Source organism: Spermophilus citellus, assembly GCF_964194105.1.
Source record: "Spermophilus citellus genome assembly, chromosome: X".
Classification (NCBI taxonomy): Eukaryota; Metazoa; Chordata; class Mammalia; order Rodentia; family Sciuridae; genus Spermophilus; species Spermophilus citellus.
In genome coordinates this window covers 34263322-34288278 of record NC_138190.1, presented here as the reverse complement: position 1 = coordinate 34288278, position 24957 = coordinate 34263322, and the positions used below count along the sequence as shown (strand labels likewise).

At 45.9% G+C, this 24957-nt stretch overlaps 2 protein-coding genes across 6 annotated transcripts; one reads left to right on the top strand and one right to left on the bottom strand.

The window, feature by feature from the left end:
• The first annotated feature begins 1029 nt into the window (after positions 1-1029).
• LOC308639584 (uncharacterized protein CXorf38) lies at positions 1030-19678 on the top strand. Of its 5 annotated transcripts, XM_081277798.1 has the most exons (9): positions 1030-1322; positions 1477-1611; positions 2742-2876; positions 3137-3202; positions 6948-7067; positions 9041-9190; positions 9981-10160; positions 16684-16846; positions 17301-19676. In XM_081277798.1, the coding sequence occupies exons 1-8, from the start codon at positions 1107-1109 to the stop codon at positions 16843-16845; spliced, it is 1164 nt and encodes a 387-aa protein (XP_081133924.1). In that variant the 5' UTR covers positions 1030-1106; the 3' UTR covers position 16846; positions 17301-19676. The 5 variants fall into 5 exon arrangements, with proteins under 5 accessions (XP_081133924.1, XP_081133925.1, XP_081133926.1 ...); XM_081277799.1 differs by lacking the exon at positions 3137-3202 and having other exon boundaries at positions 1036-1322; positions 17301-19675; XM_081277800.1 differs by lacking the exons at positions 2742-2876; positions 3137-3202 and having other exon boundaries at positions 1045-1322; positions 17301-19674.
• A 3495-nt stretch (positions 19679-23173) lies between these two features.
• Positions 23174-24034, bottom strand: MPC1L (mitochondrial pyruvate carrier 1 like; the record flags this gene model as incomplete). The annotated part of the gene is made up of 1 exon (XM_081276921.1): positions 23174-24034. Exon 1 carries the CDS (start codon positions 23576-23578, stop codon positions 23174-23176), a length of 405 nt encoding a protein of 134 aa, XP_081133047.1. The 5' UTR covers positions 23579-24034.
• Between the last annotated feature and the right edge of the window lie 923 nt (positions 24035-24957).

Genomic DNA, 24957 nt, shown 5'->3' with positions numbered 1-24957 from the left:
CTGCTGCTTCCAAACACTGTACCTGTTGCTGTGAACCATGCAATCAGGGGAAGGTTTTCAATTGTTCACACTAGTTCCTTCAAAGCCTTTTTTTTTTTTTTTTTTTTTTTGGTACCGGGGATTGAACTCAGGGCACTCGATCACTGAGCCACCTGTCCCTGCCCTATTTTATTTTAGAGACAGGGTCTCACTGAATTGTTTAGCGCCTCGCTTTTGCTGAGGCTGGCTTAGAACTCGCGATCCCCCTGCCTCAGCTTCCCTAGCTGCTGGGATTACAGGCATGCGCCACCGCGCCTGGTGGTTCAGAGCCTTTTAACTACAAACAATTTAGACATGTTTTTCCAAGCTCAAAGAAACTCACTAAAAGCAGCTAAAGCTGACAGGACCTCTTGTCACTTGGAGTTGACAATCTGATGCCCTCTAACCTCCTAGGCACTTAGTTGGAACTTAAATCAGACTGTTTTGTGCACTCTGAATAATGTAACCTTTGCCCTATGCTTCAGGACGCTATTATCCAGCTTGGGGCTGTGCAGCCTCCCAAATCCAGGCCCTGTCTACCTCTGCTTGGTGACCCAGTAGTGTAGCTTTTGAGTTTTGTGTCACCTTGGCACACCGCGGGCGCAAAATAGGTGCGCGGTGCAGGGAGCCAGCGTTACATTAACATCTGGATTTACTACAGTAGTCCGTGCGTTTAGGAAACAATGAACTTTCTAGAATTGCATAACGGAAGGGATACACAATTCAAGACGTGTTCCTGAGTACTTTACACTGTTCGACGATAGAGTTAAAACAGGAACCTGTGCATCAAGAGAGCAAGTCGATCGGAGGCTGGCAGGGTCTCACTTTGGGGGGACAGAGAAGAGGACCTAAAGGGTTTCAGGCTGAGACTGCATTAACAAGCACCAAACATTTAAATAGCGGTCACCTGACGTGTCCCGGAAGCAAAATCGCTCCGCCCCCGGGTCGGTGACGCAGCGCCTCGCTCCACCACTTCCTCCCTGCGCATGCGGCGGCTGCTGGGCGGGACCGCGCCTGCGCCTGAGGCGCCTCCCAGGCGCCTGCGCCTGCGCACTGCGGTCCGCCCCGCCCGTTGGGTGGCGTGGGAAATGGTGCTCTCGGAGCTGGCCGCGCGCCTCAATTGCGCAGAGTACAAGAACTGGGTGAAAGCCGGACACTGCCTGCTGCTACTGCGCAGCTGCCTGCAGGGCTTCGTCGGCCGTGAGGTGCTCTCCTTCCACCGCGGCTTGCTCGCCGAGGCCCCCGGCCTGAGCCCCAGCGCCACCTGCCGCGGCGGCTCGCGGTGCAGCCCGCGTGCCCGTCAGGTGAGCACGTGGCCCGAGGCCTAAACCAGCCCTCCCCACCCCCTTCCCCTTCCTTTTCCTGTCCCGGAGCGCAGTGTTCCGTTCCCTCCGCGGGGCTCGGATTCCCAGGTGCCATCCCTCCCTCCCGGGCTCTCCTTAGCGTCGGCCCCTGTAGTTTCAGCCGCAGTGTCAGGTGTGCGCGGAGTGGAAACGGGAGATTTTGAGACATCACATCAACAGGAACGGAGACGTGCACTGGGGAAATTGCCGGCCGGGCCTCTGGCCCGTGGACGCTTGGGAGGTAGCCAAGGTAAGTCAGCGGGCATCTGGTGTGTCTGTGCTGAAGCCCGGGCCCCCAAAACAGGGGCAGAGTGATTGGCTATCCTGGGCCTAGTGTCTAGGCAATTTGGGTCTGTTAGGATGAACCAAAACCCAGCTCAGTGAAGTAGAAACTTTCTCCCACCCGTCTGCTTCCTGGGAAGCAGAGGAAGCCCGGCCCAGCTGCTGGTGTGATCTTGGGCCAGCCTTTGCTCCCTAACCTTTAAAAACGAGCGAGTTGGACTGTGCCCATGACCTGAGACTTGGAGACCAGTAAAGTTACCACACCTACATCCTCCTCCCCATTTTGTTTATTGCCGCCACAGAGTTACCGACTTCTTTTACCTAGAAAAGAGAAAAAACCACACACAACTTAAGGTAACAATACTCTACCCTTGGCCTTCACTGTGCTTCACTTGTTTAATCTTCATTGCGGTTTTCATAGTCTCAGAATCCCCTTGAAGCCCATGCCACCTGCTTATGCCGCTCTTTCATCCTCATTGTTGCTGATCACCTGCAGTCCTTCCTTCTCTGATCCCATCCTCTTAGTTCCTGGGAGCCCAGCATGGTGGCACACACCTGTAATTCCAGCTACTCAGGAGGCTGAGGCAAGAGAATCACAAGTTCCAAGTCAGCCTTAGCAACTTAGCAAGTCTCTGCCTCCAAAAGGGCTGGGAATGGGGCTCAGTGGTAAAGCACCCCTGGGTTTAGTCCCCAGTACCCCCAAACAAACTTTTAGTTCCTAGGCTCCCTATCCTTGGTCCACTCCACTTCAGCATCCCTTTTACATACTCACACCCTGAATGGACCCTGTTGGCACCGGAAGGGTCAGTGTCTTAACATCCTTCTTGCCTTTGGCACACTTTTCCAAACTCTCCCACCCCCACCCCTTGTCCTTATACCACTACCTCTTTGAGGCTCCCATTACTTTCACAGTACCCAGCAACCTTGGTCCCCTGCCTGCCTTTGGCTCTTCCCATCACCCATCATTATAATCAGTCCCTTGCAGCCCAACTCTAGCCCTAATGACACCATTATCTGCTTCTGCTTGGTGAGGGGGCTTACAAGAGCTGACAGGGTTGTGGATCAGGACCCCAGTGGCCTGGCTCCTCTTCTCCCTAGGGACTACTCTTCCTACCTTTCCTCACTAAGTTCCCACTCTGGATCCATCACTCGCCCCAGCCGCTAACCCTGTGTACATGTCATGGAGTAAATGGATGTCCCCAAACAGACCACCTCATCTTCCCCAGGTACCAGGTACATCACTTACTTCCTTTTGCTACAAAGGAGGGTGTATCTCCTGTCGTCCTCCTTCCACTTATATACTGGATCTTATCCCCTCCCACCTGCCCAAGGACCCTGAGCCTTTGGTTGTCCACTCTTCCTCCCCCTTAGCGTTTTCCCATCACCATACAAGTATCTTTAATATCCCCTTGGTTTATTTGATTTTTTTTTTTTTTAAGAGAGAGAGAGGAGGAGGGGGAGGGAGAGAGAATTTTAATATTTTTATTTTTTAGTTTTTCGGCGGACACAACATCTTTGTATGTGTGCTGAGGATCGAACCCGGGCCGCACGCATTCCAGGCGAGCGCGCTACCACTTCAGCCACATCCCCAGCCCCTATTTGATTTTTTTTTTTTAAAGAGAGAATTTTTTAATATTTATTGTTTTTTTTAGTTTTCAGTGGACACAACATCTTTGTTGGTATGTGGTGCTGAGGATCGAACCCAGGCCGCACGCATGCCAGGCGAGCACGGTACGGCTTGAGCCACATCCCCAGCCCCCTATTTGATTTTTTAATTAACTTTTTTAGTTGGACACAATACCTTTATTCCATTTATTTATTTTTATGTGATGCTGAGGATCAAACCCAGGGTCCTGTGCATGCTAGGCGAGCGCTCCACTGCTGAGCCACAATCCCAGCCCCTATTTAATTTTTTCTTTAAAAAAAAAAAAGAAAAGAAAGGGTCAAACAGTTAACATATGACCTGGCAGGTCTACCCTTCCACACATACTCGAGGAATGAAAACATCCCCACAAAAATATGTGCACAGATGTTCATAACAGCACTGTTTGCAATAGGTCAAAACAACCCAAATGTCCAAATGGATGAGCAGAATCCATACAGTTGAATGTTATTTTGCCAGGAGTCACGAAGCACTGATACATGTAAGAACATGGATGAATCTTGAAAACAATACTAAGTGAAATCATACCATATGATTCCATTTATATGAAATGCTGAGATTAGGCACATTTATAGAGACAGAAGTAAATTAATGTTTATTGGCCTGTGGGTATGGATATAATAGCTAATGGATATGAGGTTTCTCTTGAGGGCATGAAAATATTCTAAAGTTCACTGTGGTGTAAGATGCACAACTCTGGGAATATACTAAAGACCACTGAATTGTATGCTTAGATGGGGGCATTCTATCTCAATAAAGCTATTTTTAAAAATCACTTGTAAATACTTAGAAATAAAATTTAGGAAAAAAGCTTCCTTTGATCCATTCTTTCCAACTGTATCCCCATTCCTCTGCCTGCCTCCTGAAGGTGTTCTCAAAAACAGTATTGTCTATTCTCCTTTCCTTAGCTCCCATGAACTCATTCTAGAGCCTCTGTGGCCTTCAGTTCTCCAGCTCATCTTTCTTACCTCTGAGGCATGCAGCATTACCTGTCTACTGGCTACTCTATTCTCTTTTTTTGTCCTGGGGATTGAACCCAGGAGCACTTAACCACTGAGCCACATCTACAACCCTTTTTATATTTTATTTTGAGACAGGGTCTTGCTAAGCTGCTTGGGGCCTCACTAAATTGCTGAGGCTGGCTTTGAACTCACAATCCTCCTGCCTCAGCCTCCTGAGCCACTGGGATTACAGGTGTGCGCCACCGCACCTGTCCTGGCCATTTTTTTAAATATTTATTTTAAATATTAAAATATATGGACACAACATAATGCCTTTATTTTTATGTGGTGCTGAGGATCGAACCCAGGTCCCGTGCTAAGAGAGCGCTCCACTGCTGAGCCACAATCCCAGCCCCATCCTGGCCATTCTGAAAACACTCCAGGCTTTGTGACATCTTTCTTTCCTGCCTTTCTTCTATCTCGTGTCTGCTCTTCTGTCTTCCTGGTGTCCTAGGAGTGAACCTCTTCCGTCCCCTTCTTCTCTGATATTGCCAGGCCTGTGGAGTTGAATACTGCCTTCACGCTGGTGGCTCCCACATTTCTGCCTGTAGCACTCTGTCTCAGAATTCTGAGGGGCAGAGGCATGGATCCCGGCTGCTTAGCTGACTTGCCCTCTTCCTTGCCTTCCCATCCTAAAGACTCCCCCACCCAACCCCCGTTCACACCAACAGCTTCCTGGAATCTTATTTTGTCTTTTTCCCTTTCAATATCCTTGTTTGGGGGCTGGGGGTGTGGCTCAAACGTAGCGCGCTCGCCTGGCATGCCTGCGGCCCGGGTTCGATCCTCAGCACCACATACAAACAGATGTTGTGTCCGCCTAAAAATAAATAAATAAATAGAATATTTTTTGAAAAAAATCCTTGTTTGTACCCACATAATACTTTTGGAATCCTCCTCCATCTTCACATCACAGCTCATACCTGTCTCCTACCTGGACTCTAATTGAGGCCTCCCACCTGGGCTTCTGGGCTTCTCTAGGCACCTCTGGTTGGCCCAGGTGGCAGGGCGGGCCATTTTCAAATGGAAATTCAATCAGATACCCCATGCCCTTGCCTAAAACCCTTGGTTGGCTTTCGACAGCCCTAAAATAAACCTCCCACTTCTGCCCAGAGCCAGTGAGCCCCGCATGATCTGGCCCTGCTCATTTCTCTAGCCTCATCTCCTATCAGCAAAGTGACCACAGGCGGGGAGGGGAGGCTTCTAGTTCAGGGGTGGGGAGATAATTACTAAAGTAAAATGGTAATGTGGAAGGGCCAGACGGGACCTGCCTTACAATGGAAAAGAGAAACTAGACCTGGTTTGGAGGCAACTAAAGCCCCTCTAATTTGCTTAATTCCACGTTGCTGAAAGGAAAATGCAGTTTCTTCTCTGCCATTGCATTGCTTTAGTCTGCCTGAGATTGGTTTGCTTGTTTGCTCATCTTTGTAGCATCTGTGATGAGCTTCTATCAGAGTTGTTGGCATGTCAGTGGCCTTGGAGACATAGAAATATGGTGGTGGTACTGGCCACTGTACCTTTGTAGGGGGCATTCAGTGGACACAGAATTCTTAATTAAAAATTCCAGTTCCCCTGCCAGCAGCAGTGCAGCCCTGACTCTGCCCGGCACTCGTCAGCACTCACCACCAGCATTGTCAGAGCACAGTTCCAAGCCACGCTGTAGGAGGCGGCAGTTACTTGCTTATTGAAGTATGTTTGTGTTGGTGGAGATTCCTTTTAGTTAGAGCTCTTGTTGAGAGTGATTTTTTTTTTTTCACTTATCATCTGTTCTAGTCCCTTGGCAGGGCTGTACCCTTGAGAGTCCTAGCCTGGGAAAGTGGTTGCATCCAGGTGTAAACTTGGCAACATTTCAGGAGAGAAGTATGCCCAAGTTTTGTGGCCCATGCCATAAACTCCTGCTGGAGGCAAGGTCTTGCTAAAACAAGGCCTTCTGGTGCGTGCAGGATCTCAGATCCTAGGATTCCCTCTGTGACTCCCGTGCAGGTCCTACTTCACCTCACACCATCAACAACATAATTGCCAGTATTTCTGGCCTCTGTCACCGTGTGCCAGGCCAGGCACTGCAGTCATCTTCTGCTTGCACTCACTCAGTTCTCAGCATCTTTTAAGGTAGATGAAGACAGTTATCCTTCATTTGCTGACGAGGAATCTGAGGATAAGAAACTTACCGATGGTCACACAGCCAGCAAGTGACTGATCCAGCATTTAAACCAGCTTTGTCACGCTCCAAAGCCCAGACTCTTAAAGCAGCTGTACTGAAATTTTTCAAGTCACTTAAAAAGTGTCCACTTTGGAGTAAATATTATTTAAAAATCCTTTTTAACAACTCAAGCACTGAAATTTCAGTAAGGAAAAGCAAAAAGGTACCTTCTACCATCCTTTCTGCTTCTGCTCCATTAAGACAGGTCTGAACCCGGCTATGTCAGGTGAATCTAATAGCAGAGGGACAGCACGGCCCTTCAGTTATTGCCTTTGGTTCAGGCTTAGCTGTGACAGTTTTCTCACTTGTTGAGTCTCTAACTTGAAACCTCAGAGTGCAGGAGAATGTCAGTCCTTGCTTGGGAAATAGGCAGGTAACTTTGCCTCGCCAGCTCCTAGAGTTGGAGGGGCTCGGAGACCTCTTGCACCTCCCTCTCCGGACAGGCCTTCATGCCCCGAGGACTAACAGATAAACGAGGCCCCGAGGAATGCGATGCAGTTGCACTTTTAAGTCTCATCAACTCCTGTGATCACTTTGTGGTTGATCGAAAGAAAGTCACAGAGGTAAGAGCTGTTAGATTCCAAACCATACACTAAGTCTGTTGGGTGGGGACTGCAAAGGCCAGCTGTGAGACACACCCTGTGACTCTAAGGCAAACGTGGGTATAGCACGGTTGTCCCCCAGAACAGTGGTGTGCAAAGAAAGTTAAACTTCAGTCCAAAGTTGGCATCACTCGTTTCATGTGTGATGTCCAAGAACCTTCATGTAAATGCAATCAAGAACTAGTCTTTTAGTACTCCCTAATTAAAGTTTCTTGGCGACTTGTTACTGTAACGTTTGCTATTAAAATGGATACAGCTCAGGTTTCTCTTCCCTGTTTGCCATAAACAGAAGCAAAGTAATTTTCTGCATTGGGGGGAAAATCTAAGGGTGCAGCTCAGTGGTAGAGCAGTTGCTGCGTGTGCACAAGGCCCTGGGTTCCATCCTCAGGACTGTAATAAAAAAAAAAAGGCATCATCTTATCTGTCATATGCCAGCATTTGAATCCTGCCTTTCTGAATCTCATTGGCTAAACAGTTGCAAGACCACATTACATAGCACTGAAGAAAATGTGAACACAGACGGATAAACGGTGTCAGATCACTGTGCTTGCCAGGTTTCCTCTGGGAGATTTAGCTTTTTCTCTAGTCCATCCACCAGATAACAACTCTCACATGTTTTTTTGTTTTTGTTTTTTGGTTTTTTTTATTCTGAGGGTCATTGAAAAGAGTAGATAGCATTACTGGATTATTTATGGTATGTAGAGAAGATGCTGTATATTTTGCCACTGTGGCAGCAACTGAAAGGATTAAGACTTCTTTATGACCTCACAGAGACAAAGACCTGTCACACTGGTTGACCCCTTTGATATCTTTTTGCCAAGAAAGTAGAAGACTTTATGTGAATTATATGTTAATATGTGAGCGCCATTTTTCTTAAAATATAGGCAAAAGTTGATTTTCTTTTCATCATGGTTTCCACATCAGGAAACTCCCTTGACCCAACTTCCTGGCACTCTGACAATATTTAAAAGATTTTCGCATTGTCTGCTTCAGCCTGTGGTTATACCCAGAACCAATATGCTTGCCCTTCCGTGATTTGTTGTAAGTTAAGAGATTTGGAGAAATGTGAACTATCCAGGCAGACCCAGTGTTGCAGAGGCTAAGGATATTTGTAGGCGTATTTGTGTTTCTTTCCTTGGTTAGTTCATTATTCTTGTGGCAGGGTCTTGAACATCCCCTCAAGACTCGAGAGTACTCACAGGCACCTGCAGGTCCTATCAGGAACTTCTGGATTCTTGGGTGTCTGCATCAGAGGCTTAGGGAACAGGCAGAACCATGGTCGCCCCGTTTCCATCTCTATCCTGGAGCCCTCTGGCCAAATAAAACTGTAAGAGTTGTTACCTGGCTGGCACATGACAGATGGCATGATGCCTCTCATCTTTTATTTGTCCTGCCTAGTTGTTATTTTTATGATTTTAATTAAATTGTTATAAAAAATATTAATTTTCAGCTCCTCTTGAAAAATCAGAAGGCCTGGTGCCACCAGCCTTGTAGCTCCTGTAGCAAAAAGCCGGGAGTTGAGTAGAGGCTTCCTCTTCAGATGGGCCAGCCACTCTGCACTCTGTCTCTCTGCCATCTCTCCCAGTGTCCCTACTATTGTGTGTGGCCAGCTTCACTCGGGTTATCTAATAATGCCTTGACAGCATTTCAATTTGTGAAGTGACTTGAATTCTTGGTATGTGCTCTCTGGGAAGAAGAAATGAAATAGAGATCTGACTTGGCGGCTGGAGGGCCGCATGCCCGCTGTGCTGATGAGACATTTATATGCGTGTTTCCAAGAAAGCTCTGCCTCCCCACCCCTTGCCCCCAGACCACACTTGCTGATTTTGTAACAAAGCCTTTCTGCAGTTTTTCTTTGGAGCCACAAGATCTCTGTTTACCCCATTAACTTTGAAGCTGTATAATTATTTATTTGTTTTTTTATCTTTCTATAGGTGATTAAGTGTCGCAACGAGATCATGCACTCTTCAGAGATGAAAGTATCATCTACATGGCTCCGAGACTTTCAGATAAAAATCCAAAATTTTCTAAATGAATTCCGGAATATTCCAGAGATTGTGGCAGTATACTCCAGAATAGAACAGGTAAAAATCAGTTCTGGGCCGGGCACAGTGGCTCAGGAGGCTGAGGCAGGAGGATTGCGAGTTCAAAGCCAGCCTTAGCAATTTAGCAAGGTTCTAAGCAACTCAGTGTGACCCTGTCTCTATTAAAATACAAAAAGGGGCTGGGGATGTGGCTCAGTGGTTAACTGCCCCTGGGTTCAATTCCCAGTAACAAGGAAAAAAGAAAAAATTAGTTCTGGTGTACAGAACTAAGGAGTCAGAAGCCCAGTCACTCATATAGAATTTGACGTTTATTAAACTAAATTTTGTCTTTCTATAGATCTGGGGTTCAAATGCAGGGCCTCATGCATACTAGGTAAGTGCCCTGAGCTACATCCCCAGCCCTAAACTAAATTTTAGAATGGCAGAGGAAACAGTACTGAAGGACTGGGAAGCTTTTGTATTATTAAAATAGATCCAGTTAATGATGTTCAATTACAGATTTTTTGAGCATCGAATCCCTTCAGTGAGCCTGGGGTGTAGCTCTGTGGTGGAACACTTGCCTAGCATGCAGGAGGCCCGAGTTCCATCCCCAGCGCTGCAAAACAAGGCAACAAAAATCGATTTTAAGAATAAATGTATAGGGCTGGGGATGTGGCTCAAGCGGTAGCGCGCTCGCCTGGCATGCGTGTGGCCTGGGTTCGATCCTTAGCACCACATACCAACAAAGATGTTGTGTCCGCCGATAACTAAAAAATAAATATTAAATTTTTTTTTTAAAAAAGTATAAAATATATAAACGAGTTCACATGCTTGTGCCGTCCTCCCACAGTTGTTGACGTCTGACTGGGCTGTCCACATCCCCGAGGAAGATCAGCGAGATGGCTATGAAGGCGAAACAGGAAGTTACCTGAGTGCAAGCCAAGTAAATGAGATCGAAATGGAATTACTGAGGGAAAAACTTCACGAGATGTATCTTCAAGCAGAAGAACAAGAGATGTTGCCCGAAGAGGTAAAGGAAAGACTTATGTGCTCTGTGTGAGTAAGGAAAGAAGGGTGCCCGGGAGGAGGAGCAGATCATTTTGACAAAGTAATTACAAGACTAGTTTTTTCCGGAAGTGAATTTTCTTTTGGTACTGGTCAGTGTTAATTTAAAAAAAAAAAATATATATATATATATATATATATATATTTTTTTTTTTTTTTACTTTTTAGTTGCAGATGAACACAATACCTTTATTTTCTTTATTTATTTTTATGTGGTGCTGAGGATCGAACCCAGGGCCTTGCACATGCCAGGCGAGTGCTCTACCGCTGAGCCCCAGCCCCTGGTCAGCGTTACATTTTAACAAATATTTTCACTTTAATCTGAATGCATTCAAGGGCCTAATGTGTATCAGGGCTGCAGCAGAATTCTGAATGAGTGCTGGGGGTGTGGTTCTCTGCCAGGCAAGGGGGATTGCTAAAAAAGCCTTCACCAAGAAGGTGCTGTTAAACTGGAGTTCACAGGTTCAACAAGATTTCTGCAAATCGGCAAAGAAAGAAGGATGTTCTTAGCAGAAGGGACAGCACTTGGAAAGGCATGAGAGACTGGTCTGGGCCTGGCTGGTGGCAGGGTGAGCACAGACAGTGTGGTCAGGTAGGCACGTGGGATGAAGGGCTGAAGCCTTGTTTTGAAAGGTTTTCTGTGCCACACCAAGGGGTTTGTGCCTTACTCCCCCAAAGTGATGGGGAGCTCCCATGTTTTTAAGCAAGAAAGAACAGCAGTGATAGAATCAGATGTGGCTTTTAGAAAGTGAACTCTAACTTGGATGAGTTGGATGAGTAGCCAGGGACTGTGCTAAAGTCTGTTGGTCATGTGAGGCTTTGAAAAAAGGACACAAGCTAGAGTCTGTGCAGGAGGAGCCAGATTCAGGAGGCTTTGCTCAGCAGAACTGATGGACCTCAGGGGCTAGGTACATTATCAGGGACAAGGGGTGAGGTTCGAAAAGTAGGAGAGAGGAGGGGTAAAGGATCATGGAGGTTTCTAACTCATGACCTGCAGGTGAGCCATGGTCTCAGGAATCTCCTTTGTTATGTGCAAGGTCTAAAAGAAACCAACAGCCACAGGGTTGTATTCAGGAAGGGTTCAGAGATATTCCAGACCTGGCTGAATTCAAATTCTAGATCACCAGGAGATCTGGGACACACCCTTTCAGGAAATTGCATTCCTCCTTAGCCAAGGAAAGTGATTTTGCTGGGTTACCTCATTAAACACAGGGGGAGTATTCATTTAATACAGAGTGCGTGTTTCTCTCATTAAGCCATGCTCCTTCCTGGTAAATATGCCAATATTAATCATCTGGGCCTTGATCCAGATGTTTAATCAGTGTGAGGAGCTCTGTTAACCCAAAGTCCAGTACACTGGGGCATGGGTGTACCCACTAGGGTTTTTTAAATGGTAACTTAGAACATGAAGTCTTCTGAATCCACGTGTTGCATCTGACTTTATTTTTAAATGCCATTAGAACCAGCCCTGCTTTTCTTCCTTCTGCCGCTTCTGGAAGCAGAATAGATCAAAGAAGACACCCAGGAGACCAGACCCCCTGCCCAAGTCCCCGGGGCTGTGCTCTCCTCTCTTGGGGCAGCTGCAGTTCTTTTCCTGCTTGTGTAGCCAAGAGCCAGGGACATGTGTGGCAGCATGATGGAGCCAGGCATCTGTCATGGAGAGCTGGAAGGGAAGCTGGCAGTCATCTGACCGTCTCCCCTGCTAGACAGGCAGCAAGGGCTCCAAGAAGCTGGCGCCAGGGTGTGAGGGTTGCCCCAGGGCTCCTGCGGCTTTCCACATACTGTGCTGCAGATCTGGTGTTACTGACGCTCTGGCAACTGTCAATTCTAAACTCTCATCGTCTCTCTTACAGAGAGGAAATGAGTGTTAATCGGCCTGTCCTCTGGGTCACGAGGTCCCTCGGTAGAGTTGACAGATTCTCCTTTTTCATGCTGTCGGTTCTGCTGACCACGGCATTTGTCCTCACTTCAGTTGATCAGAATAAGTTGGGATTGATTGGCATGTTATCTCAAAGAAGTTGAAGGTCAGCTTTCCATGTGTGTGAAACTTGACCTTTTCTGAAAGTTCAGTACTGTATAGGTTATCCATGTTCTTTAGGGTTAGTCTTGGAAGTTGGGATTCAATAAGACCACATTTCAGTCAGTCTAAAATGCCATCTATTGTAAGACACACCGTCATTTCAGTTACTTCTAAGAAAGAAAAAAATGCTGCCAGTTTCTTGTAAGACCCTGTCAGTGGTAAGATGCATTCTCTTCTAAGGTGACAGGAAAAAACATGTACCCAGGAGTCAAGAAATAGAGTGATAAGGTTACAACCAGAGAACTTTTTTGGTGAGCGTTTATCAAGCCCTTTTTCTGGGTTCTTTTAAAACAGTAGAGGTAGATTTGGAAAGCCAACTTGAGAAAACCAGTTGGGAGCAGTTCTTTAGTTTGCTAGTTCCTGCAGCTGCGTCACCGCACCAGACCACGGAGAGCTCAGCATCTCCATTCTTTTCTGTTAGCTTCATGAGCCTTAATGATATGTATTACTATTAAAGGGGTGGGGGCTCACATTTAAATGCACCGTACATGTGGAACCGTAGTTGTAAGATGCTTTCTGCTTTGGAGTCAAATGGGAACAACAACTACTCAGGCCCCAGAATTCCACTGCTACCAAGTTCCCTTCATGTAGTCCTGCCAACCCTCAGTGAAAGAACATTGATCACAAGAAATGGTTGAAAAACGTGAAGAATCTGCACATGTTTGGAAATCTTTATATAGATTTCTTTAATGAGGGAATCACTTTCACAGAGATCCATGGGGAAGCTTAGGAAGAATGGATGGTGACAATGGCCATCAAGGAAAGGATCGAAAAATGGCACCTCATTTGTTATATTCCAGAGTATTTATTGAGCACCTACTATATGCCAGGCACAGCCCTAGAAAATGGGTAGGCATCAGTGAACAAAACAAAGATCCCGTAGAAGGAGATGGACAATAAAGAGGAAACAACAGGTAAATGATGTGGGTCAGAATGGAGAAGAGGAATGCACCATAGAGCAGAGCCTGGGGAGGGCAGGCATGGCACTGTGGGGACAAGTGTCAGAATGGCCTCCTGGAGGTCAGAGTTAGCAATACCTTGGAAGGAGGTGAGGAGTAGTCGCGCACTTGCCTGAAGGAAAAACACTTGGGCAGGGGAGACTAAGTTGAGCAGCGAGGCCGAGTTGAAAAATAATTAGGAGATGAGAGAAGGGAGAGGAGACGAAGCAAGTCGTGGGCCTTGTGAGGCACTGGAAGGACCCAGGCTCTTGGCCTAGCAGAGATCCTAACCAGTGACTATAATAATAATGACCAAAGGAGCCAGCTCTAGTAGAAGATGCCCTGGGGTGGAGGAAGAGGGGGCAGAGGTCGGAGCAGGGAGACCTGGTAGGAGGCTCCTGCAGTTACCCAAATAAGAGAGGGTGGTAATGGGGATGGGGGCTGAGGTGGTGAGGAGGGTGGGTGTGATGTTGGAGGGGGCACAAAGATAAGGGTGAGAGTTTCAGCTCAAGTGACCGGAAGAGTGACGTTGCCCGGCATCCTTTATCAGAATAGTAGACCAGCATATGGTAGCTGGTCTCTCAGATATTTCTTGGGGACAGGGGAAGAGTGGCTTGTTGCAGACAGTGCTCATCGGTGCTCCCAGGAGATCATTTCTAGTTCCCAACAAGAATCCTAAGTGGTATTGGGTTATTGTCCTTAATTTGCATACAGAGGTGTACACGAGCCTAGTTCATTCTTTTAAAAAAATTTTTTACTTTTTAAAGTTTTAAAAATTTTTTTGCAGTACTGGAGATTGAGCCCAGGGTGCTTGGCCACTGAGCCACATCCCCAGCCCTTTTTATTTTTACTTTGAGGCAGGGTCTCACTGAGTGGCCCAATCCGGCCTCCGAGTCCCTGGGGTTTCAGGTGGACATCACTGCACCTCATGCCTCGCTCATTCTTTTTTTTTTAAATAAAAAAACCTTTTATATATATATATATATATATATATATATATATATATATATATATATATATATATATTTGTACATTTATTTTATTTATTTTTATGTGGTGCTGAGAATTGAACCCAGGGTCTCACACGTGCGAGGCGAGTGCTCTACCACTCAGCCCCAGCCCCTCACTTGTTATTAATAATTTTTGTTATCTTTTGGTCCCAGGGATGTACACCCAGGGCCTCACGCATGTTAGACAAGTGCTCCACCACCGAGCTACAGCCCCAGCCCCAGTAACTTTTTTTTAAACCTTCTTTTGACTGCGTCATCCCTAAGCTAAAATACTTTCCCTGGCCATGAACATTTCTTAGGCACATTTATTGCTTTACATAAAGGGAAAAACTGAAATTCCAAGAAATGTCAATTATGAGGCACTCCTGTTGGAAGGATGAGAAAGAAAGGCAACTTGGAACAGAAAAGAAAACTAAAGCAGATGGTGGAGGAGGCGCAGAGGCTTCTGCATAAAACCCCTGAGCAAAGAAAAAGAAACCGAGAATAGAGAAAACCTGAGCTGAGGGTCAACAGAAAGGGTCAGGAGGTGATCGCACAAGCGTCACAACTCCAAAGGTACCAAGGTCTTGGAACAGGGAGCAGGGGGCGCCAGTGAGGATCAGTGCTCTTGTGGCACAGAGCTGCCCTGTGCAGTGCTGGGCATTGGCTGGAAACTCCTAGCAGCCCCAGGGCATCAGGCTTAAGAGCTAACAGTGCAGTGCGCGTGGTTACTAACGTGTAGGCGTGGTCTTCCTTTCAGTGTGTGTGTGTGTGCGCGCGCACGCGTTGTGGTGCGGGGGATGGAGCCCAGGGCCTTGTGAATGCTAAGCAAGCGCTCTACCACTGAGCGATTCCCCAGCCCTTTTTATTTTGAGACAAGACTGAGTTGCTGAGGCTGCCCTCACTCTTGGGATCCTCCTGCCTCAGCCTCCTGAGTAACTGTCCTTTCACATTTTGATGGTTTCCAGGTTTGTTGAGAGTGCAGGCGTCTTGCAGAAGCTCTGGGCTGGCTACTAGCCATGTCATTAACAGCTCCACCCGGAGGGCGCATCCCCAGTCTGCTTACCAACCAGTCCGAAAACTTGTCATCTTCCACTGCTCTGTCCCTCCCTGCTACTAGTCATCCTGGCCACAGCCTTAGCCATTCTTCCCCCAGCTGTTTTGGTTGCTTATATCTCAGTAATCTGAATGCGCACCGAGGCTCCACCCAGACCTACTGCAGTGGGGTTAATCGTGTCCACTCTACAGTGTCGGAGCTCCCTGTCCTCTAGGGCAGGTACTGCACTATTTTTCTTCTTTGGATTTTTAGATCACCTTGACATACCTTAGAATTGGGGATCCTCCATCTAAAACATCAACCACACCTCAAAATTTGAATAACTCTCACCTTTGTGAGCCCAGCGGAAGCTACTGCGGGCCGCTCTCCATGCTGGGAAGCGTGTTGCTGGGAGCGGCTTAAAATTGGTACAACCTTTATACGTGGAGTTTTGGCAAAACCTGTTAAAATTAAAATAGGAAACTCAAACTGCATCTCACTTCTAAAAACAGATCCCACAGACGTGCCACTTGTGCAAAATAACACATGTACCAGGTTAATTACTGTAGCATTATCTGAACAGAAGGTTTGAAATGTGTTAAGATGTGAAGCAGCCATAATTGGAATACTATTCAGCCATTAAAAAATAGTGAAGGTATGCTTTATAATCTCCTAGAGAAGAGAGCCATTGAAGAACAGTGTCTAGTCTATTGCCATTTGTGTTTTAAATGTCCACAGACATGCTTGCGTGTCAATGCATGGACTGTCTTGGGAAGAAACAACAGATGGTTCATTATGGTCACCTCTAGGGAGAAGAGCTGGGTAACTGGGGACAGGGTTCAGAAGAGGGCCGACTTTTTTCCTTTCACCTTGTAGATTTTGAATTTTATACCTGTACATTTATGTGAATGTATGTTTGTTTATTTAACAGCAATAAAATAGGCACAAAATTCCAAAGGAAAGGGCTTTATTTTATATGTGTCTCTTCATCTGTATAGAATATATTCTGTATTCATCTATGTAGAATATAGATGAATAGACACATATATAAAACACGTGTGTGTAAGATGAAGCTCTCATAAATGTAGGAAGTTTTAAAGCAAAAAAAAAAATATTTTTTCAAATATTTGTTTTGTTTTAGTGGAGGGTACCTCATTTAAAAGGGTTTGTTTTGTTTTGTTTTTGTTTTTCAAATTTTAACCCATCGATGGACAGATACCTGTAGGCAGGATTTCTGTTTCTTGGTGGGCACTTGAACAAGAGCCCGCCTTTGGGTCCAGGCTGGTGGGACGCTGGGGATGCAGCCTATGGCTTCGAGCTTCAGCGTGCACTCGGTTATCGAGCTCCAGCCCTGGGGCCAGTCTTGTAGCCAGTGAGTTTTTCATTGGCATGACAAATCTGCTGTAAGAGTCACCCTAAGCTGTGCTTTGTATGGCTGCTTGCAGATCTCAAATCGACTGGAAGTGATGAAGGAATTTCTGAGGAACAATGAAGATCTGAGAAATGGTCTTCGAGAAGACATGCAGAAGCTAGACAGCCTCCATCCCCCGAATCCAAAAAGAGACTCAAAGGAGCCTGGGAGAGAGACACCTGAAAGGAAGGACTGAGGTGAGTTTAGGCATATGATGTTAAATAAGGATGAAGAGCCTTGCTGCTTAGATTCTGTCCTCTTATGTGAGTCCATAATAACACACAACGGTCTCGTCTGCTTCCCTATGTTCTTATTATTTCAAAGGAAAGACACTGAGCTTTGTGCTCTTTTTCTAATGAATGGTTCTCATATCTGTGAAGTAATTCAACAGCACCTCCCTGGCAGCTTTGTTTAGCCAAATATACCTGAACTCACTGATCTGCTCTTCAGTGAATCAACTTTATAGCAGAATCCAAAAGCATTTCTGCCCCCAGAAATGACAGCTAGCTTTTACTGTGGCATTAATAGCAACCGACTGGTTTTCTTTCTATTAGGAAAACTGGTTCACATAAGTAACCATCTTCAGTATTTAACTTTTTTCTTCTCAAATTAAGGAAACAAACAAAAAAAAGACTTTTTCTTTTATTTTAGGTTGACCTTCAACAAAAATCAGGCATGTCCTGTGAAAGTCAGCATGGCTTCCAGCTCAGGCAAAAGGAAGAAGTTTTCAGAGTACTATACCCCAGCGAAAAGGAGGTTTTGTTGTCCTGGACTTTGCTCTGATTCTTTGGAAATACACACACACACACACACACATATATATTTTTTCTTTCCCATATTCACAAATTTGCGGTTGTGTGATATATGCCAATCCAAAAATATTGCATACTCTTGTGCCATAGCTGTTAACAGCCAGGGACTTCGGCTACTTCAAAGGTGAGATTCTTTTCTGGCCAGGCCTGTGTCAAGGCCTCACATGGAGTGCTGTGCCCCATGCAGATGCATCCTATCCCCCTGCCCGCTGCCTGACAGTGTCTCACATGCAGATGGCCAGGGCTGGGCTGGAACCTTCCATTTTGGAAGAAGGCAAGAGGACAAAGTGCCTGGAAGGCCGCTCTCTAGCCAACCGAGTATAGAACTGAACCATTCCTAACAGGTTTGAATAGACCAAGGCTCCAGGCCAGGGGACTGCCATGGTGGTGAGTGCAGGGCTGGAGGACAGCGAGTGGCTTGACTAACAAGGGCCCAGGCCCATGTCATATCAGGGACATCAAGGGGAGGGCTCAGTTGGCAGCTTATTTACAATATACTTATGGGGAGTAAACTCGGTGACAGCCGTGGCTATTTTTGTGCAGTTGTATACCCAGTGCGGGGGGCAGGGCCTGGCCCTCACGGCCAGCGTGTACTCATCTAACTGAACATTCATCTTTTGGCCTTTGAGTGTTTATGAGTATTTATTGGTATAAATGTCATACTGCTAACTAAGCCTGGTCCTTCATTATGAAATTTAAGAGTGAACTTTCAACATTCTTATAAAACTAAGACATTTCCTTTCAACAGATTCAGATTCCTTTGTACTTAGCTCTTTTCATTTTTGCACCCCAAATCTCCCACTCCTGGCTTCACCCTGTTTGTGCCTGAATGACACAAGCAGTGCACCATTGTGTGCAGTGATCTATGGGGTCGGCCTCACTTTCACCCCATCTGATCACTTGCAAGGCCAGTGGCACTAAACTGGATCAAGTCACCTCTGAACCTTTCAGGGACGGAATTTGTCTGGAAGAAGTACACTGAGGGAAGGTGACCTGCTCCTTTGCCTATCCAGCTTCCCATCAAGGTTGTAATTTGTAGAGAATGGGTGGAGGGAGGAGGTATATTGGACATAAATGTCTACATTAAAATGCATTTACTACGATTCTTTAAAACCTGGGTGAGTGCACATGTGCCTACAGCTTCACGCTTTGTCTTCTCAGTTGCTGTGCAGTTTTTAGTCTTGTGTTTTCTTTTTTCCTGGAGCTCTTTGGGAACTCTTCAGTGGTGAAGGAAGAATTTTAATTCATCTTGCAACTTTCCCAACTAAGAAACTTTAATGAAATATCTCCTGGTTTCTAGCTCTGAGATACAAAACGTGGAATCAAATGGAATCTGGTTGATGCACTAACCAGTTTAAGACCTGATTTCTACCTCTAGGAACTTTGGAAAGTGAACTCATACCTGTGTCTAGTTAATTTTTCCCTATTTATCTGAAAAACACTTATGGAATGTCCACCATGTTAGAGACACTGAAGTAGATGCACATATAAGGATTTGTAAAGTATGGATGACCATAGACAAGCTATTATCTCATTGGATTTGTCTGCTCTGAAACATCCAAGGTATTCAGAAAACTTTATATCAGTAACAGATAGGAAGGCGTGTCCAGAGAGGGCTTTAAAGCCAATGTAGCATATACACGGACATCAGCCTGTGGGCAACTCTCCAGCAGAGGTGGGCCCCGGGGTGTGCACAGAAGGATGTGCACAGTAGCATTGTTACCAGCCATTGTCAGAGAGAGGACCCTTAAAGAAAGTCTAGCGCATCCATCCTGCAGAATAGTGGGCAACTGTTAGGAAGAAAGAGATGGCCCTGCAGTGCTGCAGTACAATAGGAGAGCAGGCTGCAGTGGAGCACTCACCCAGCAGCTGAGGCCCTGGCTTCCTTCCTGAGCATCACCACAAAAAAATAAATAGAACATCAAAATGTTTAACAGCACATAGCATGCCATAAGACTTTTTTTATGTTCTAATAACAGGTATGGAAGGTCGTGTGTTTTTCCTAACCTTTTGCTGTGCTGTGTCTATAAAGGAATTGGGGCCATGGGGTACTTACAAGTTATTTGGTTTTTTTGTTTTGTATATTCCTGTGTGGAATTTTCTTAATTTGTTTAGTTTCAAAATAATAAAGTATAAATTCAAGTTGCAAGACATCTGTGTCATATTTCCCAGAATTTGTTGTAGCCCCTTTTTAATGAGTACACCTCCAGGGGCCACTTGGGAATCCTCAGGGTCACGGGAAGAAGGCCAGGAAGAAGATTCCTTTCTGCCTAGAGCTGTCTTGGTTCTATTGGAGAGTGGCTTGTCTTCGTCCAGCAGTATGATTTGCTCTCCACTACATGGGATACAAGATGTGTGGTTCAGAATTTTGAAAGATTTTGAGAGCCAGGTGTGATGGTGCACACCTATAATGCTACTTGGGGAGGTTGAGGCAGAAGGATCACGTGTTCAAGGTCAGCCTGGGGCACTCAGCAAGAATCTCACAGTTTTAAAAGGGCTGAGGATGTACCTCAGTGGTGGAGTGCTTGCCTAGCATGCTCAAGGTCCTGACCTCCATGCCCAGTACCAAAAAAAAAAAAAACAAAAAAACGTTCAAACTTGTATTGCAAAGATAAGGCAGTTCCTTGGCTTTAGCCTGTTCTTTACCACAGGTCTCCAAGAATTCAGAGGAATTGGGGCTGGGGATGTGGCTCAAATGGTAGCGCGCTCGCCTGGCATGCGTGCGGCCCGGGTTCGATCCTCAGCACCACAAACAAACAAAGATGTTGTGTCTGCCGAGAATTAAAAAAATTAATATTAAAAAAAATTCTCTCTCTCTCTCCTCTCTATCTTTAAAAAAAAAAAAGAATTCAGAGGAAGATGTGACATATTAAACTCGATAAAAACACCTGAATTCTGGGAAATGATTCAAGTGTGTTGGTGTCCAAAACTTCTGGAAATCTATCTCTGCCAACTCGGATGTGTTATTACTGGCTTCATAAAGTAGTGGTAAAGAGATCTGTAGACAGTTTTAAATAGCCAAGGTCACAATATTTGAGAGTTTGGGGGGGATTATGAAATTATTGTTGCCCTAATGATATGAAGAGGTTCATTTTTTATTAAAGCATTAATGACTTCTGTGGCTTTAAATACTAACATCCTAGGCAACAAAGGGCATGTTACAAAGTAAACGTAGTAAGCATGCAGCGTGGCATGGGAGTGGAGGTGCTGCAGTCTTGGAGACTCTGGGCATTTTGACCTCTGAATTATAAATGTACATTGGTGGGAAATTATCAGCAGGCATTGCCTCCTTTACCAGGTTAATTAGAAACCTAGCTGCACTGAAGTGTCTTCAACAGACAGTGGCCACTTATTGAAATATGTTTTGTTTTGTGTTTTGTACCAGGAATTGAACCCAAGGGCTCTGAACCACATCCCCAGCCCACCCTCTGCCTTTTTTTTTTCCTTGATACCAGGGATTGAACTCGGGCACTCGACCACTGAGCCCCATCCCCAGCTCTTTTAACATTTTATTTAGAGACAGGGTCTCACTGAGTTGCTTAGCCCCTCGCTTTTGCTGAGGCTGGCTTTGAACTCAAAATCCTCCTGCCTCAGCCTCCCAAGCTGCTGGGATTATAGATGTGCACCACCACACCTGGCTACATATTTTGTACAAAAATATGTTTTGTAAGACATGCCTGAAAATATATTAATTTCTACTCAGTGAAAAAACCTTTAATGTTTTAATAAAAATCTTGATATGATTCATTTCATAACTCAACTGGACTTTATGACTACATTGTAGTCTGGATTATCTAAAATATTAAGAACCACCATCCCCAAAACTTTTCAAACCCATGCTCTGATATGTGCGCATTAGTAATTGATCACACAACTGTAAACTAAGCTTCTTGTGACGATGTCTTTGTAAAGATGGGCAATGACCTTACTTGGTTCATACTGAGTACGGGAAACATGACAATTTTTATTCTAGAACTATGTGGTAGCCAGCTTCTAAGATGACCCTGGTGATCCTCACCTCCTGATAGTCCCACCCTCACACTGTCCTTCCAGCGTCTAAGGTTGCTGTGTGTGAACATAGCACGTGATAGTATGTCGCTGCAATTAAGGTATAAGGTGCAATTAAGGTATAAGGTACGATTAAGGATCATATCTTGGGCTCTCTCAGAATACCCCTAAAGGAAGCTGTGTGGCATCACTAGCAGCCCTAGGTGGGGCCCACATGACAAGGAACTGAAGCTCCCTGCAAACAACTCTAAGTGATTCAGAAGTACATCTTTCAGCCCCAGTCCAAAGACTGCAGCACAGACTTCTGACCCTCAGAAATTCTGAGACTCTTCGTTTTTTTAAGCTGTTAAGTTGTGGGCTGATTGGTTACACAGCGATAGATAACAAATACAATATACTGTCCCATAATCTGTTCCCCACCTCTACTGCCATATGCGGAATGTGAAACTGTCCCCAAAGAGGTCTAATGCTTAGATGCAAAAAGGTGAGGAATCTTCTAGAATTCCACTAATGTAACTGAACCAAGAGCTGTTATCTTCAGAACCTTTCAGTTTCCTTTCCAATTTCTTTGCATTTGAAAACTTAAAAGCAGTTTAAGTGGTGTGCAATGACACATTCCTATGATACCAGTGACTCAGGAGGCTGAGGCAGGAAGATCACGAGTTAGAGGCCAGTCTCAATAATTTAACAAAACCGAAAATAAAAACAAAAAGGACTGAGGATATAGCTCAGTGGTAGGGCACCCCTGGGTTCAATCCCCAGTACCAAAATAAACAAAAGCATAGTTTGAGCACTTCCAAACATACATGGGTTCCCCAGTGACAGACCTATCTGGATCTTCCTGCATCCTCCAGAGACAAGGGCGGGGGGGGGGGGGGGGAATGTAGGATCAAATGCCAGAGGGCAGCCTCTACCCTGGAGGTCATGGCCCCACAGCCCTCACCCTTCTCTTTTCCCTCTTCTTCTGCTCCTTGGTTTAAGTCTAGCACCCACAGGATCTCTAGGGAAATATTCTGGGCTACTCCTTTGACCACTTCCCTTCACACCCCAACCCCAGCTAGCATTCAACACAGGGTGATAGGTTAACTATCTATCTCCATTTTTGATAAGGAGGAAAGAATTATGGCCTTGTCGTTTTTACTTTTTATTTGCCTAGAACCCAACCATCCTCAGAGTTGTTATCCCGTCTCCATGGCAGATTCTATAACTGATTCTAGATTCTCTAAGTGGTCCTTACAAATTTACACTGGATTTCACATTCCTGTTTAAACTCACATGGAAACATTTCCCTCAATAGAAGTAGCCCCCAAACTTTTTTGGTACAGACTTGTATCAAGTTTTAAAAATCAGGTGTGGTATTAAGCATGTTCCCCAGAGAGCCAAACAAAAAGGAAAGGAAAGCAAAACAAAGAACTATGAGCTAGTGGATGATGTTAAATGTTTTCCTAAAGTCTTCGTCCTCCCTCCAACCCCCCAATGTGCAGATCCTCCAAGCCAAACTACCCTCCGCCAAAAACTGATTTCCAGTTCACAAAATAGGCAACGATCAACAGCTTCATTGTGATGCTATTGTTTATTAATCAAACTGCAGTTTTAAGTCATTTTCTCATTGTTTTTTTTGAGTCAGAACCAATTTCCATGGGTCTTCAGAAGGAAATGTGGCTCAGCCTGCAAGCTGCAAAGATCTGATGGAGTCCCCACACATTAGGAAGCTTTTGGGGGGCACTGGACACGGGAGCTAGCCGCTGGAGTTGCGCTGCCCTTGGCGGCGGTGGCCCGCTGGGCGTCACCAAGATAGTGAAAGTTTATGTAGCGGCCAGCCTGCACACTCTGTGCCACCACGTTGGTGAAGTGGCACGCCATCAACAACATGTTTCGCGGCTGCACACGGTAGGCGAAGCGCATGAAGGTCATCGAGTACAAGATGAGCGCTGTGGTCATGCGGCCACTGATGAGCTCCGGCGACGCCTTTATGTCCCTCAAGGCTGCCAATGGAAGGCCCCAGTTGGCCACAGGACCCCAGAAGTGGGTGCTGGTTACATAATCCCGGAACTCCTTAGTCTTCACGTAGTCTTTGGCCTTCTTCAATACCTCTTCCGTCACCCCCATGATCGCCTGGCCGTCGGACCGTCAACCGCCGAACTGGCAGCCCTCAATGACTTGGAGCGTTGAGCCCAGAACACACAGTGCCCCCAACGTGACGTCCTCCAGTGGCCTCGTGCCTCCCCCCATTGCCGTAAAGCGCCTCTGGCCGCACGTGCTGCTATCGCGTGGGGGCGTGGCTTGCCTTCGCGCCTGCGCCTGTCTAAAGTGCGTCCAGGCGTCGGGCGCGCAGAATCCCTGTCGTGTGCCTGTCGGGGTGGGTGCGCGTGCCTTCGCCCCAGGAAACAGTGGACCGAGTGTGCCTGTGTCTTTGTCCCCGTGGAAGAGGTGGAGGCGGCTTTGCTTCGCCCTCCCCGCTGTGCTACGGCCATATTCAGGGCTCCACGTGCAACCCAGGGAGGCGACGGCCCAGCTTCTGCATCTGTGCAGAGGAAACGTTGCCTGTTTTGTCCTTGCTGCTCATGGCGTGCACCGTCACCAGCGTGCTGGCACACAGTGTGCAGGCTGTCTGCGACCCTACGCCACCATGGTGACGGCTACATGGCGCGGGCCACCGCAACCTGAAATCCCCCAGCTACCAGCTTTATCCAGGAGGCTGTCGGTGCAAAATTCCTCAACTAGGTATAGAATTTCAGTCCTGGCACAACTGCCCGAGTGTGGTACTTGGAGGCATAGAGACTTTTTTTTTTTTTTTTTTTTTTTGGTACCAGAGATTGAACCCAGGGGCATTTAACCACAGAGCCCCATCCACAGCAATTTTTTATATTTTATTTAGAGACCGGGTCTCACTGAGTTGCTTAGGGCCTCGCTGAGTTATTGAGGCTGGCTTTGAACTCAGGATCCTCCTGCTTTGGCCTCCCAAGCTGCTGAGATTACAGGCATGCGCCACCACGCCCGGCTCATAGCGACATTCCACCAGTAAATATTTTAGCATGTGCCTCTGAAGAACAAGGAGTTTCGCCTACTTAACCACAACACAATATTCCACTCAGATAATTAACATTTAGTACTGCACTATTATCTAATATGCAGTGCATATTTAAATCTTATAGTGTTAACGGGTTTTTTTTTCCCCTTGTCGGAGGGGGAAGATTCAAGATCTAATTCAAAGTTCACATTTCCTTAACTCTTTCAGTTAATCCATCATTTTAGAAGAGATCCCCAGCTTGTTTTGCCTTTTGCAACATTGACATTTTTGAAGAGTCCAAGTCAGTGGTTTTTAAGAATGTCCCTAGGCTTTTATTTCTCTTTCTCTCTCTCTCTCTCTCTCTCTCTCTCTCTCTCTCTCTCTCTCTCTCATATATTCATATATATATATATATATATATATAGCTTCTCCCCGTTTTTCCTCCCTTCACTTTTGCTTGGCTGTTTTCTGTGCATTC

What these genes read in the sequence shown, in the direction of transcription:
- LOC308639584 (XM_081277798.1), top strand. Translation starts at nt 1,107, where the DNA reads ATGGTGCTCTCGGAGCTGGCCGCGCGCCTCAATTGCGCAGAGTACAAG. An exon ending in TCATCTTCCCCAGGTACCAG is followed by an intron (nt 2,877 to 3,136) that starts GTACATCACTTA and finishes TTTATTTTTTAG; the next exon opens with TTTTTCGGCGGACACAACAT. An exon ending in AAGAGATGTTGCCCGAAGAG is followed by an intron (nt 10,161 to 16,683) that starts GTAAAGGAAAGA and finishes GGCTGCTTGCAG; the next exon opens with ATCTCAAATCGACTGGAAGT.